This window comes from Balaenoptera ricei, chromosome 14, assembly GCF_028023285.1.
Source record: "Balaenoptera ricei isolate mBalRic1 chromosome 14, mBalRic1.hap2, whole genome shotgun sequence".
NCBI classification, from domain to species: domain Eukaryota; kingdom Metazoa; phylum Chordata; class Mammalia; order Artiodactyla; family Balaenopteridae; genus Balaenoptera; species Balaenoptera ricei.
The window spans coordinates 76,319,254-76,334,333 of record NC_082652.1 but is presented as its reverse complement, the minus strand read 5'-3'; the positions used below and the strand labels follow the sequence as shown (position 1 = coordinate 76,334,333).

The 15,080-nt window shown below is 35.6% G+C and overlaps 1 protein-coding gene across 4 annotated transcripts in view; it reads right to left on the bottom strand.

Annotated features, from left to right (window-relative positions):
- Positions 1-15,080, bottom strand: part of WDR7 (WD repeat domain 7) — a 357,939-nt gene that overhangs the window by 195,019 nt on the left and 147,840 nt on the right. For all 4 annotated transcript variants that reach the window (XM_059894160.1, XM_059894163.1, XM_059894162.1 and 1 more), the window contains one exon: positions 9,420-9,533. In XM_059894160.1, coding sequence (XP_059750143.1) covers positions 9,420-9,533 — 114 coding nt within the window. The remainder of the gene's footprint in view (positions 1-9,419; positions 9,534-15,080) is intronic.

Sequence of the window (15,080 nt, the reverse complement as noted above, 5' to 3'; positions counted from 1 at the left end):
ACAGTAAACACAACCAGTCATCAGTTGCCCTCTGAAGCATAAACTCCACCCTACACTCAACAACTAGTAAGTACTCAATACCTAGAAGGTGATCAAAACTAACTGTTGAATGAAAAGAAAAACCATGGGAGTAGAATTAAGCACATTGGGCATGAAGCCGATACACACCATCAACATCATAAATCCCTTTAATAATAAGCCCTGCTTTAAAGTAACACATAGCACAGGACGTAGAATCTGCTACATTCCACATGAACACACCTGACCTGACAGGAGACCCTCCATCCTGGACGGTACTGCCCGGCCATCAGCTCCAGCCCGGCCACTCTTCTCAGCCCTCCACAGAGCCTTCATTTCAAACCAAGTTCTAAACGAACAGTTTTAGCTCAAAAGTTTTTCTTCCTGTGTCTCTCCACCTCTGTCACAAATGCAGGCTTACCTCAAATGCAATTCCTACCCTTACCTAATCCCCAGTGCTCTGAACTCTCCTACCTAAAGTCTGTCTTAGGTACATGTATGTCATACGTGTGTGTGTGTGTGTGTGTACAGCTATGTGTGAATATATAGCCTCTCTCTAAAATTTCACCTTCAGCTTCTCAACTAGGATGCCTGCTCTGTTAAATCCTCCCCAGAATGTGCTGATAGAAAAATACAAGGTGCATATTAATGTTTTGTTGAATCAAATTGGATATTTCTCACACTTTTTTCAGGGGATACCAACGACACTGAAAAAAATATGTATATACAAAAAAGGCAAAGAGAGAGTAGCTAATTCAGTTTCTCTGAATCCTTTTAAATTAGGTTTACTTCATTTAATGCACGCATTTTTATTTAGGATATACCATAATCCTCCCCTCCCCCCGAAAAAAGAGTAAATATTCTCACTTGATTTTATCCTACCTGTGAGGGAAGACTCCTCTTTCTAGTGTATTACATCATGTGGAGAAAATACATTCAGATTTATGACTGTCTTCACCTCAAATAGTAAATACTAACTTCCACTTACGATTTAAAATTTCAAATTAAGAATAAAGGCCTTTACGCATGACAATTAATTTTAATCCAAGAAATCATGGGAAAATTCAAGCATAGTAGTCAGTTTATCTTTTTGTGTACTAAAAGTGACTAGGAAGTATCAGGGAGAAGAACTCTTCAAAATTCCACATCCGTTTTAAAACCTGTTTTTGCCCTTTAACATGGCTTGCACGTAAAAGTAATCATTCACAGGTATGACATAAAGTCTGTGAATTATGAGACATTGCTGTCATTACTTTTGTGAATTACAACTTTTGGTCATACGGGTTTGATATCAATTATAAGGGCAATTCATGTAATATACAGATATATAATAGTGTGCCACAATCTAATGAAATTCATTCTTATCCGTGAGGTATTATTATACAGCTCACAAAAGGCCAAATTTTAAGTTCATCCTGAAGGTTATTCACTCCCATGGAGGGCTTTTATTTTTTAACAGCTACAACATTCTTATCCAACTAAATATTTCTTTTTTGTTTCTATTGAGTCTAAGTCTATCAAAAAATATATACACTATTAAATCCAAAAACCAAACCTTAAGCTTTTATGTTCTAATATTGTGTATGTGTTAGTGTAAACTATGCATGTCGTTTTATACAAACATAAAATAATCCTAATTTTATCTAGAAAATATGTAAAATTATCCTCCTATACTAATTATCCACGTTTATTTTTTAAGAAAACAGCATGTCTTTTCTACACATTTTGAATATTTCCTTGTACTATGTTAAAAATTAAAATAGAAGTTTCTATATCACACAAAGAGAAAATGACATGCCATAATGAATATGTTTCTTTTTGTTCTTATATGATTTTTTAAATGATCTGGTTTTGATAATTACTTCCATTTAAGAGCACAAGCTCTAGAGGCAGATGGCCTGGATTCAAATCCTGACTCTGCCATTTCCTATCTGTGGCCTTTATGTGGAAAGTTAGTCTGTGCCTCATTTTCCTCTCTTGTAAAACGGGAGCAATAATGAGGACAATTACAGTGAGCTGTGAGGATTAAAAAGAGCCTAGCCTGATACTTATTAGGTACTTAGTAAATACTAATGAGCTGTTGTGATAGCTATTAAGTTCCTGATTTTTAAACATGCTATTTTAGAACAGGTTTCTAAGACGGTATCAACTACTGTTCACCTGACCAACCCCTTGCCTAAGTATTATCTGCAGTCAACACACACACATTAAAAAAATAAAAGTGCTATTATTAGAAAATATCATTATAAAAGATCTGGTGCCAATGTAACAGCTATCTGAAGTAATGTATGTTATAGCACTTCTGATTCTTTATGATATTTAATTCATTTAAATGAATTAAATAACCAAGACTTTCTTGGTCAAAATACATTGATATTAAGCAGATTTTCCACCTATAAGAGTCTAAAAATAGTTTTAAAGTGAAACTGAAGAGTCTAATGATATTTATTAGCCATGTTTTTGTCCTTGTTCTTGCCTCTTTTCCTTTTGTGCTTTTCTGTAGGCAAGTCACCCCAGGCCAAGCTTTTAAACATAAGCTTAAACACAATAAATCTGGGTATGTTAACTTGCAATTTTCAATGGACAATAAAAAGCAAGTTTTCGTAGTGCTAAATGACTGACTGCAGGCACCTGGGGGAATGGCACAAAAACACTATGTGCACCATCACACAACAGGACTCCACACTCTCATTCTTTAGTGGCGTGTGGTTAAGTGTCAGGCATCCCGGAAAAACTCAATTTCTCTCCCTCCCGTGAGCATCTCCCCACTTCCCCATCTCTCCCCCACTCCCATACAAGCCACTTACTTCTCCAGTGGTGGCGCCCCAAGCCCCAGAGGGATCTCTTGGATAACAGCTACTCTGGTACCTCTAGTTCCAGAAAAAACACAAGAGATTTTGGTTTTCATTGACAGAGCTGAGCCTAGAAATGAGGTGGCACAGCTCCCAGGGCAACGGGAGAGACACAACCAGAGGGAAAAGTGTGCCTCAAGAGACAGCTCAGACCACTGTTTATAAGCACATTGCCACTGTCTGGTCAGTGCAGGCCACAAAAAGGGAACTCTCTGAGAGTCCTAAGAGTCTGTTTCTCTGCTTATGCTCCTAAGTCTTCTCCAAATCCCATTTTCACAAAGTCAAGAGATAGCTTATCCAGAAATAAGCCTATATTCCTTCACTGATCTGTTACAAACACTTTTTGAGCCATTGAATACCCACTAAGGAGAAGTGCGGAGGTTAGGGAGATACATACATATGTTACATAAGAATAGTAAATATATATAAATAAATATATAGTATATAAGGAATGCTCTTTGAAATGAGTGATCATATGGCTTCACTAATTCAATCATTCATTCAATAAACATTTACTGAGAAGAGGCTATGGACCAGGGCACTGTTTTAGTGCTAGAAATACACAGAGGTAAAAGCCATATGCACACACGTGACTCACAGAGGACAAGTAAACGGTCACTTAACAGAGTGCAACAGCCGAAATGCATACAACGAACTGGGAGATCTTACATAAGGGGGTCCAGGAGGGCTTCGGGAAGATGGTGACACTCACGCTGGGTTTGAAGAGAACTCTCAGAACTTCACCTCATATGTGAGAGAACTGAGAGCAGACCAGCCAGACGGAGGGGCACAGGCAAAGTAAGGGTCATGAAACAGCAGGGTACTCTGGGGAAACTAAGTTCAGTATTGCTATAGCAGCCATTGAAGCTAGAGCCAGAGGTCAGGTATTTGAAGAGCCCTAGATATCTCCTAAGGTGTTTGGGTTTTGCGCTATAATTAATGGGAAACCATTAAGCAGCATTTAATGAGGGTAAAAGGTGATGAACTGGCTTCTGAAACTCTCAGAGGAATGAAAGACACGAACTGGAAGGGGAGGGAACGGAGACAGGAAGATGTTTACCGGAGAATATAATAATAATCCAAAGTAGAAAAAATTAAAGTCTGGACGTAGGTATTCTCCGTGGAAATGGAGAAGGGGAAAATCATTGGGAGATGTTTAAGAGGTATAGTTTACAAGAACTGGTACCAACTACCAGTGGACAATGTTGGAAAGTAAGAAAGCCAGGATTATTCCTTGGTTTCTGGTTCGGGGTGTTAGGCAGTTAATGGTACCCTCAGTGATGCCTTTTATGAGATATAAATATAAAAGGAGATGAGTTTTAGAAATAAATATGAGCTCACTTTGGACTTGGTATTTAGGTATCTATGGGACATTTGGGCAGGAGGACATATTAATCTGACACTCAGAACACAAGCCTAGGCTGGAGATACAGATTTGATAGTCTTTAACATGGATGTGGTAGTTAAAACCAAAGAAAAGGGAAAGTCAATCACCCGGAGTGGAAAATATGAAAAGAGAAAATGAATGACAAAAAGCCATACTTTGGGCTGTATTTTAATATTCCTGCCAACTCTCAAATACCATATTTAGAAATATTCTACTTAACATCCTATCAACGTATAACTAAAACTGAGTATTAAACACTAAACAGCAAAAAATATTTTAATTTACATTTTCATCTCCCAGATTAAAAAAAATGTATACAAAGGTAAATTACTGGAAGACATATTTCAGAAAACTATGAAATTCACACTTATTTTTCTTAAAAAAGAAAACTGCATGGTAAGTAAACCACAGTACTAGTCATTTATAATTACCCAAAATCTTAATAACAGTAAACTCATATTTTGTAGTAGCTAACATTCTGAAGTCAATCACAAGAGTAGTGGTAACAGTTTAAAACAAATGGTTTAAAATTCATATAGATCTGTACTGTCTTTATACTGTCAGTTATAAATTAAAGAATGAGAAAGGGAAATGGTGCAATGCAGAAAGTCTTATTCTAGTTTATGAATTATAAGGCCTCTGTCTCTCTGCTAAGAAAGTGCTTCTGATTTCTGAATATATAATGCCCTAAATTTTGTTCCTTAGAGCTTATCTTTACTTTAACAGGATGAATTTTCTATCTTTCAGTCAAAACAAATGTATAAACATTTTATGAACAGAGCCTCAGTAAATGGTAAAATTAATCGATCAATATTTAGTCTCAGACAAGACGTGCTTTTCAGCTCTAACTTAATATACTAGAAATGTTGACTTTGCTGTGTGAATCTATGTTAAGGTGTCGGTTTTATATTGGTGACTTCAAAAAGCTAGACAGAACAATACAAATTTCATTTTACATGTATGTAATAACTGTTTAGTAATGAACACTAACTGTATTTACGGTCTTAACATCATAGCAGTCCTAAATAATTTAAAGAACAAATTTTAAAAGAACATTTAAAGGAGAAATACATACTGATTTTTCCCCTTAAGGGAGAGAATCTCTTGCTCTAAATTTAGAATAACAAGTTTGCCTTCTAGACAATAAGATAGCCAGCAAATATCAGGCTTATGCTCGCTATGGTAAGTAATAAAGGTGGATGGTGACATCATCTCCCATTTCAAAAGACAGTGAAAAGATGCCAAACTTCAATGAGTTGGAGACTATGAGGCAGTGTGGGGTGGTGCTCACGCCCACACATCAGCTCTGGAGTCAGGCAGGACTCATTTTCAGTCCCATGAACATGACCTCCCCTGAGCTTGTTTCCTCATCTGTGTATCTGGACAAATACTAGAACACACTTCAAAGAAACGTTATTAGTGTCGAGAATAAAGTGGTTGGTACAAAGTAAGTTAACAATTGATACTGCTTTCAAGTTATCTTACCTTTCTCTATTTTTTCTTTTTCCATAGCATTTCTCATCTTTTTTTTTATAAATTAAATTTAAATGCTACAAAAAAATACAACAAATAGAGTCAACACACCCATCCAAATCCATGTATCATCATTTCATTTGTTGTGAGCAGTTGAATCTGTCCACTGTGCTGCTGATCTAGTACCAAGTTGTCTCTTTTTGACAATGTCAGTGGCTCCTGACTCTTTATCACTGTTATATGGTCAGTTTGTGTCCTTGCCATATTGAACAAGGGGTAGGACACTGTAGTATGACCCACAGGAGAATACAGTGACTTTCTTAAAGGGGTCCATACAGGTTTGTGAGTGAAACCCTTCCAAAATTCTTTTCAACCTGATATTAAGGGAGGATTTTTAAAATGTAACATTTAGGGGATGTACAGCTTCATCCTCACACAGAATGCCATCCTGTACCTCCATGAAAACTGCATAAAGATAATTAACAAACTCACCTAAAAGGTCTACCTTAAAAAAAACAGATCATGATTTATCTAAAATTTTTTCTATGTCTATCAGTTTTTAGTGAGATTTACTCCATTAACATAATATCACCTCTTCATATTGTAATGAAAATAACGTTATTTACAAATACTGACTATATATCTACATAAACATTTAAATTGCAATACCAAAAATAAAAGTACACATACAAAAGCAAATGCACAGGTATAGAATAATATTCTTGTGACTCTAAAATGATAAATAATCTAGAAACAATCTTAACGCCGTTCTTTTTACTTTCAAGAAAACACTACTATTGTTGTTAAAATAGATTTTAATTATACAGAGTATTGCAAAACCTGAAACAATTCCCTTGGAGGGGGGAATATATTTCCCATGCATACTATACAATATTTTTAAAAATTAGGAATAGGTTTTAATATTTTTCCTACATAAAACAGTATTAATCTGTGAAAGTGGCTAATATGGCTTTGATATGTAATTTAAGGCATTTGGTTAAAGGAAAGAATCTGATAAACCTTAGGCTGGAATGCTAAGTACAGCCGAGGGTGTGTGTTGACCAAGGCATGCTGGCATTACTTTGTAGAGCCGATCAATAGATACTAGCTTTCAAAAGAGAGATTTAGAAAGAAGCTGCGGCATATTTTTTAAATGACAGGGTGAAGGTTTAAATTGTCTCAATCAAGACTCAATTTTTTTCTTCCCAGTTTTTCCAGCTGTTCTCTTCCAGTTAAGACTCTTCATTTCAAATAAATTTAATTAGTTCCAATTGATCATCGCCAACACTTACACAGCTTTATCCATGCTTCTTTACTTTTATACGGCAAACGCTAACAAAGACTGCCAAGCTCAGATCCAAGTGTCGTTAAGACAATATTCATACCTCATTTGCTCTTACTCAAAAGAAAAATTTCAAATATGAAATTCTGCCTATAGCAAAAGCACTAAATTATACTTCATATTTTAATTGCTATCTTGGTCAGCTGTTGAATTCAGTTAATTGAAGAATTAAGCCCCAGATTACTACAAAAATAAAATTAATACAACTATGTATATTAGCCTAGCTATAGCATTCAAATAAGAATTCATTCAAAATACAAGCAAATATCTGTCATGATATAATTTCTATTTGTTTTGAGGTGAGATTATTAGAGGAATTCCTTTTAAACAGCCAGGGGAAAAATCAGATTTTTCAAAGTGAATGGCTAAATTGGCCAGTTTTCCCTTTTGTAGTACCTCTTGTGCTCTACAATGCTGGTTATCCCCAAATAAGATTATTTTGCTTGAAACAGGTTTCTCTCAATGCACCTACCATATTTTTCATAATGCAATTTATATAGGATTCTAGTCAATAAAAAGAAATATGGTTTTCTTCTAAACCCTCACAAAAATCTATACCACATCTTAATCAAGTCACACAATCTAAAGGTAACCTGAACGATCTACAGGCTGCACCATGCTAGTTGCTCTGACAACATGTTAAGGAAGCCTTTTTCATTATTTAAATTCTTCGGATATTGAGCATTCTTGCTTCTAGTACTCATGGCATGAAATGAGTAAATCAACTGATAAAAGCCATATATCACATACATTTAATTGAACTCTTACAGATTAAAATATAGTTTATGTAGCATTAACTGACTCTCCAAACTAGATTTTTCATTTTTTCTTGATTTTTTTAACAATAAAGTAAGCACACAGTCATGTGCCATAATGCTGTCTCGTGACTTCGGCAGAGCATAATTCAAAATTTCAATGTACTGATTTAATAATACTTGCTCGAGAGCTCAAAAATTCAGCTTTTATTCTGGAATGCAAATTGAGCTATTATACTACTGCAAAGGCAACTTCTTTCTATTATTTAAACCACGACTTTTTATAGACAAGAAAACCTTTAAAATTTAGAGGGAGTAACAAAACATATCTATAGCATTATTTTTTAAAAAGCAGTGAAAACTGAATAAAGAAATAGTTTTTAAAAAGTACAAATGACTTTCAGCAAAGTTGGAAGTTTGCAAAATAATTTACATTTAAGGTGGATGATTTTTTTTTAATCAATGAATTGATACATTAAAAAGTAAGAGCGACCACCTTTATCTCATTTTTGCTGAAAACCAGATGCTCCTCAAAGTAGTCAACCACTTATCTGCAGCAGTGGCACACGTCTATAGGTTTTTAAATATAGGCTTTGTAAATTTTCAAGGGAGATCATAAGGCTCCCTCAACTTCTTCCCAGTGAAAGAAATTTAAGGGCAGTCAGGTGATAACAGTAAAGAACCTGCTACACAGAGCTTTAAAAGGAAAAAGGGAGAGAAAAAAGAATACAACTTCCCTTTGGTATTTTTTTTTCCCTCCTTTTAATTATTGTTAAAAATTTTACTGATATTTACTGGGCATGCTTCTTTTCAAATTATTGATTACTATTAAGTTAATGCTTCTTGCTTCACAATAGTTGTAGATTTATATGGTCAGATTTTACATTTCAACCATCCACACCAAAAATAAGAGTTCATCATTCTTAATACCAATAAAAATATTTATACTAGGTTGTTTTAATCCTCTGTGCATTGAAAGAAATTGAGCTGAATGCATTTGGAGATCCAGGAATTGAAACTGCTTTAAGCCTATAAAAAGATAGGCTGAACATATGCAGTGTATGGCTTTCATAAATTTTACCTTATGCCTGATCATGTGATAAATAATACAGATAAGAATGTTCAATACCCAAACAATGTAAGTAATTTGAAACAGCAGCATTCATTTCTATAGTATAGGTACAAAGAGTATCTGTAAGTTTCCTCATGTAGCCTGTGTTGCATAAATTGCTATTACAACTTCGATATTTTCAGTTTACCCTACTACAATTGCAAAACTTTTCATAACACAATAAGTGTATTCCTCTACATGTTCCAAGGCTTTAGGAATGATCCTAGCCTCTGAATTAGAAGGTTCCCAGAAAATCAAATTCACAGCTAGCGGGTTCATTGTTACAGCAACAATGAGCAAACCTGGACCAAATAAACAGTCTGCTTCTTTCTACTTCAATATCAAAAAGGGCACTAAAGGGTATCAAAAACTAAACACTCCATCAGTGCAAGTTCCCATCCTTTCCATCAACATATTTAATCCCACTGTAAACGACCTAAAAGCATTTTCCAATACTGGACGTTAAAGATATCATGCTTACCAGTGGTGATGTCATCATCCACAAGGTCGTGCTCTTCCTCTTGGACTTTGGCTTCTGGCCCCGAGGCGTCAGGAGCAGTGGTAATAGTCTGCATGGCTTCTGCTGAGACCCCAGCTAAAACAAATGGGAAGCACAAGGGTTAGTTTTTAAAAACTAAAAGAAAGGTGGGGCTTCCCTGGTGGTGCAGTGGTTGAGAATCCTCCTGCCAATGCAGGGGACATGGGTTCAAGCCCTGGTCCAGGAAGATCCCACATGCCGCGGAGCAACTAAGCCCGTGCGCCACAACTACTGAGCCTGCGCTCTAGAGCCCGCGAGCCACAACTGCTGAAGTCCGCGCCTGGAGCCTGTGCTCCGCAACAGAAGCCACAGCAATGAGAAGCCCCGTGCACCGCAGTGAAGAGTAGCCCCTGCTCACCGCAACTAGAGAAAGCCCCCTCGCAGCAACGAAGACCCAACGCAGCCAAAAATAAATAAATAAAATAAATACATTTATAAAAAAAAAAAAAAGGTGGACCAAAACTCTTAAAGCGTTTAATTTACTTACTGGATGCAAATGCAATATGTTAAAAAAAAATACAATATATTCACCAAAATCAGGAAGAGACAGAAATTAATGAACAAAATATTCATGTGTGCTCTATTGCTTTATACATATATATGTACACGGATGCAAACTATACTGACTTTTAGCTAAGATCTGGGAACAGAAAAATGATGAAGCAAATTACAGTTTTACTTGATTCCTTTCAATGTTTTTGCTACAGTTACTTTAGCAAATTTAGACATAATTATGCTAAAAAGAGGGAGGAAAAAAACCTAGAAAGTGAAGGACTATTTTAAAAGTTTGCTTCTCTTTAATATTAGTTTGCTTATAATTTGGGGGTTGGGAAGAAGGATGATGACAGAAGAGGGATTTGTGTTCTGATTCTGTGTAAAAGACCTGAAATGCATTGCCCCAAGAGCATAATATCTCTCTGTCTCTGAAGGAATTAGATATGAGCTCAGATAATTACGGAACTGAAAGAACCTAACTGAAAGCAGACAGGTGAACTAGATCAGGGCACCAAAAACTTCCATTCTGTAAACCACCTGAGAATTTGAAAGTTCATACAAAGGTCTTTTCCTTACTTACCTATTTTCCCATCCTTGATGATACATAGGTCCCCCACCAACCCCCCCCCCCACCCGCTATCTGAAAGTAGAGCACTGCTGTGAAACCTTTTGTAAGCCAGAATGACATAAAGCAAAGAAGCAATCACCTTAGGGCACATCTTCCTAACAAATGCACAGAATTCAAGACAAAGCACAGATGCTCACAGACACAATTCAAACCAATGGCAGCTTGATGCTGAGACGCTGAGCGCAGTTCCCAGGGAAGGAGCTTGGTGGTGCCACTCTAAGCCGCTCTTGGTGTGCCTGACTCTGTAACAGCTCACTGCTAAACAAACGCTGAGTGCTATTATTGCCTTTTGTCTTTTTTCATAAAAGCGAAAATCCTCTTTAGCTATCTTTCAATTAGCAAAAACAGGTGCTAACGACCATCTTTCATACAAGTGAAGGGTTGTAAAGCAAACTTTCAAAAAGAGGAGAATGCCTATATTTTGTTGTCAATTTGCTTCTAATTTGGCAATGGATAGGAGGGGGTGTCCAGTATTTTACAGATGGTTACCAAGAGGTATTGCTCAATCATGGTATATAAAAAATCTCACCCATTGGAAGTTACTTCAGTTGAACCTTTTAATCAAATCTTCTTAATAAGTACTTCGATAACTGCACATATAAAATCCAACACAATATTTTTAAAACCAGAAGCTACAAATATTCCAGGACTTCTTTTCTTCCAAGATGCATTAACTGAATTTCTATATGAAATTCAACCTTGCTGCCTCAGGTTTATGAAAGGCACCAAGAGGAAGAATCTTAGTCATTAACCACCATGAATGATCCAGAAGTAGACCTACCACTAGGCAGTTCCAAGGCCTAACAATTTAAATTTGGGGAGGAGAACGTCATTTTAGTGCAACCACTTTATTCAGTATTGCTCCAACAAAAGAATGAACAGTGCTAAATCAATGGACCCCAATAACAAAAAATGACAAAGGCCATCCCTTTACAGCATCATTTTTGTTGTTAGGTTTGCAAGATAAAATTTTAAAATAAAGAAGGGGAATTACTAGAAAAATAATATTATGTTAATTATTTGATAAAAGATGGCTATCAGTAAAATAATCACAAAGAAGGTAAACGCCACATTTCTACACACTTACTGCTTAAGCACAAAATCAAAGATCAAACTCAAAAATCAAAGATGTTTCAGATTATTAAACCAAAATATAAATCTCTGAAATCTTTCAGTCTCATTCCATGCTTAACACTTGATAATTCTGAAAATGATCAGAGAAACAGGGAAATGATATTAAGGAACAGTTTAGATGGCAACAATCATTTATTATTAGTATTTTGCTTTCCTGTAAAACTAAGGGATTCTATGAAAATAAAGCTAGTATTTATGTGTAACAAGTTTATAAATCCATTTAAATTTATCTCATTTAATCAGAGAGGTCAAGTACTTGCTTGGCATAACACAGCTACTAAATTCACGAACCAGTATTGATGTGTAGATCTTCCAATTTCAACCCCAATATCCTTTTACCACTAAGTCCTTCCAGGGACTGAGTTGCTCAGGGCAGGATAGGAGGCATGACAGAATATCAGAGCACAAGCATGAGAAGTCATGGAATCACATGATATTGAATATAATTACTGTGAAGTCCTCCATGGTGTTCTTGGGCTATACTAGACAACTGTTCAACTGAGGGCATTCAGTATTTTGGAACAGCTTAAGAAGCAAACGTGTATATCTCAAAGTAACCAAGGTTGAAAGACCAAGAAGTATCTATGCTGAAACTGGTTCTTTGATCGATGCTTTCCAAAACAAAGTAAGGGTTATAAAATCCTATATCTCTTGGCAGAAAAAAAGAAAATAGAGTTGACCCTTGAACAACGCAGGGGTTAGGGGCACCAAACCTCTGTGTAGTCAAAAATCTGGGTGTAACTTATAGCTGGCCCTCCGTATCCATGGATACAACCAACCACAGATCATGTAGTACTGTAGTATTTACTACTGAAAAAAATCCACATATAAGTGAACCCACTCAGTTCAAACCCATGTTGTTCAAGGGTCAACTGTACAAACAACAACAAAAAATAAAACTACAGATCAATATCTCTCATGAATATAGTCTCAAAAATCCTTAACAAAATATAAGTATTACATTGATTTTTGAATCAGTGTAATACAATCCTTACATTAATTCAAAAAATCAATCAATGTAATCCAAAATATTAAGAGGCTAAAGAAGAAAAAAAATCATATGAGCATGTCAATAACTTGATAAAATTTGACATCAATTCATGATTAAAAAAAACTCTCAGAAAAATACAAATAGAAAAGAGAGAGGAACTTGTTCAAGTTAATAAGAGCACCTACTAAAAATCTGCAGCTAACATTATACTTAACAGTGAAAGGCTGAATGCTTTCCTCCTATGATCAAGAATGAAGCAAAGATGTCCACAATGCCACTCTTATTTAACATATATACAATGAAATATTACTCAGCCATAAAAAGAAACAAAATTGAGTTATTTGTAGTGAGGTGGATGGACCTAGAGTCTGTCATACAGAATGAAGTCAGTCAGAAAGAGAAAAACAAATACCATATGCTAACACATATATATGGAATCTAAAAAAAAAAAATCGTTCTGATGAACCTAGGGGCAGGACAGGAAAAAAGATGCAGATGTAGAGAATGGACTTGAGGACACGGGGAGCGGGGGAGAGTAAGCTGGGACAAAGTGAGAGAGTAGCACTGACATATATACACTACCAAATGTAAAACAGATAGCTAGTGGGAAGCAGCTGCATAGCACAGGGAGATCAGCTCGGTGCTCTGTGACCACCTAGAGGAGTGGGATAGGGAGGGTGGCAGGGAGGTGCAAGAGGGAGGGGATATGGGGATATATGTATACATATAGCACTTCATTATACAGCAGAAACTAACACAACATTGTAAAGCAATTATACTCCAATAAAGATGTAAAAAAAAACAAACAAAAAACCCCACAGCATTGGAAATTTCTAGCCAGTGCAATAAAGCAAGAAAAGAAAACACATACAGTTTGGAATGGATGAGGTAATCCTACTCAATGAAAAAATAACTGTCTATGTGGAAAATCTAAAGGAGTCTACAAAAAATAAGCGAAATAATAAGTGAGTACAGCAAGGCTGCAAAATACAAGAAAAAGTTTTTAATTATATTCCTATATGCTAACAATGAATACGTGGACACCTAAACTTAAAAGAAAAATACTAGTAACACTGGTTCAAAAAAGACTGAAATACTTAGATGTAAATACAAAAAAAAAAAGATGAAACCTACAAAACACTGATGAAACATCAAAGATCTAAATAAATGAAATGGAGAGACATACCATGTTCATAGGTTGAAAGATTCTACATTGTAATGATGTCAATTTTCTGTATACAGGTTTAATGTAATTCCTATCAAAATCCCAGCACGATTTTTTGTACATATAGACAAATATTTCTAAAATTATATGGAAAGACAAAGGAACTAGAATAGCTAAAAGAATCTTTGAAAAAAAAATAAGGTAGGAAAAATCACTCTGCCCCATTTCAAGACTTATCATTTAAAGTTATTAAAACTATTTGGTTTTAGGTTAAGGGAACAGAATAGAAAACCAGAAAAAGACAAACACAAATATGTCCAATGTTATTTGACTGAGGTGCAAAAAGCAAATCAATGGAGGAAAGATAGCCTTTTCAACAAATGGGCTGCTACAACTGGATATCCACACACAAAAAGTATGAACTTTGAACTAAGGCTCACACCTTATTTAAAAATCAACTCAAAATGAATCATGGACTTAAATGTAGAACATAAAACTATAAAACTTTAAAAAAAAAAAAAAAAGTAGGAGAAAATCTTTGGTACCTGAGGCCAGACTTGACAACAAAAGCACAATCCATAAAAGGAAAAACTGGTAAAGTGGACTTCACTAAAATTAAGAACTTTTGCTCTATAAATGACCCTATTATGAGGTTAAAAAGACAAGCCACAGACTTAAGAGAAAAGATTCACAAATCACATACCCAACAAGGGACTAGTACCTAGACTATATAAAGCACTCTCAGCACTCTACAGTAAACAGTCTGGTGGTTCCTCAGAAGGTTAAGCATAGAGCTATCCTGTGACCCAGCAATTCCACTGCCAGGGAATGAAAACATATGTCCACACAAAGACTTGTACAGGAATGTTCACAGCAGCATTACCCATAAAAGCCAGAGTGTATAAACAATCTGAATGTCCACAGATTGATGAATAAATGTATTAAATATATCACAATTTACTAATGAATCAATAATTGGGATAAAGTCATACAATGGGATATTAATCAGCAATACAAGGAAATGAAGCACTAAGTAAAAGAAACCAGCCACAAAAGAGCACATGTTGTATGACTCCATCTAGTTATACTAATGAGTCTATAGTTTCTTTTTGGTGTGATGAAAATGTTCTGAAATTGATGGTGGTGATAGCTGCACAACTCAGAATATGCTAAAAGCCACTGGATTGTACA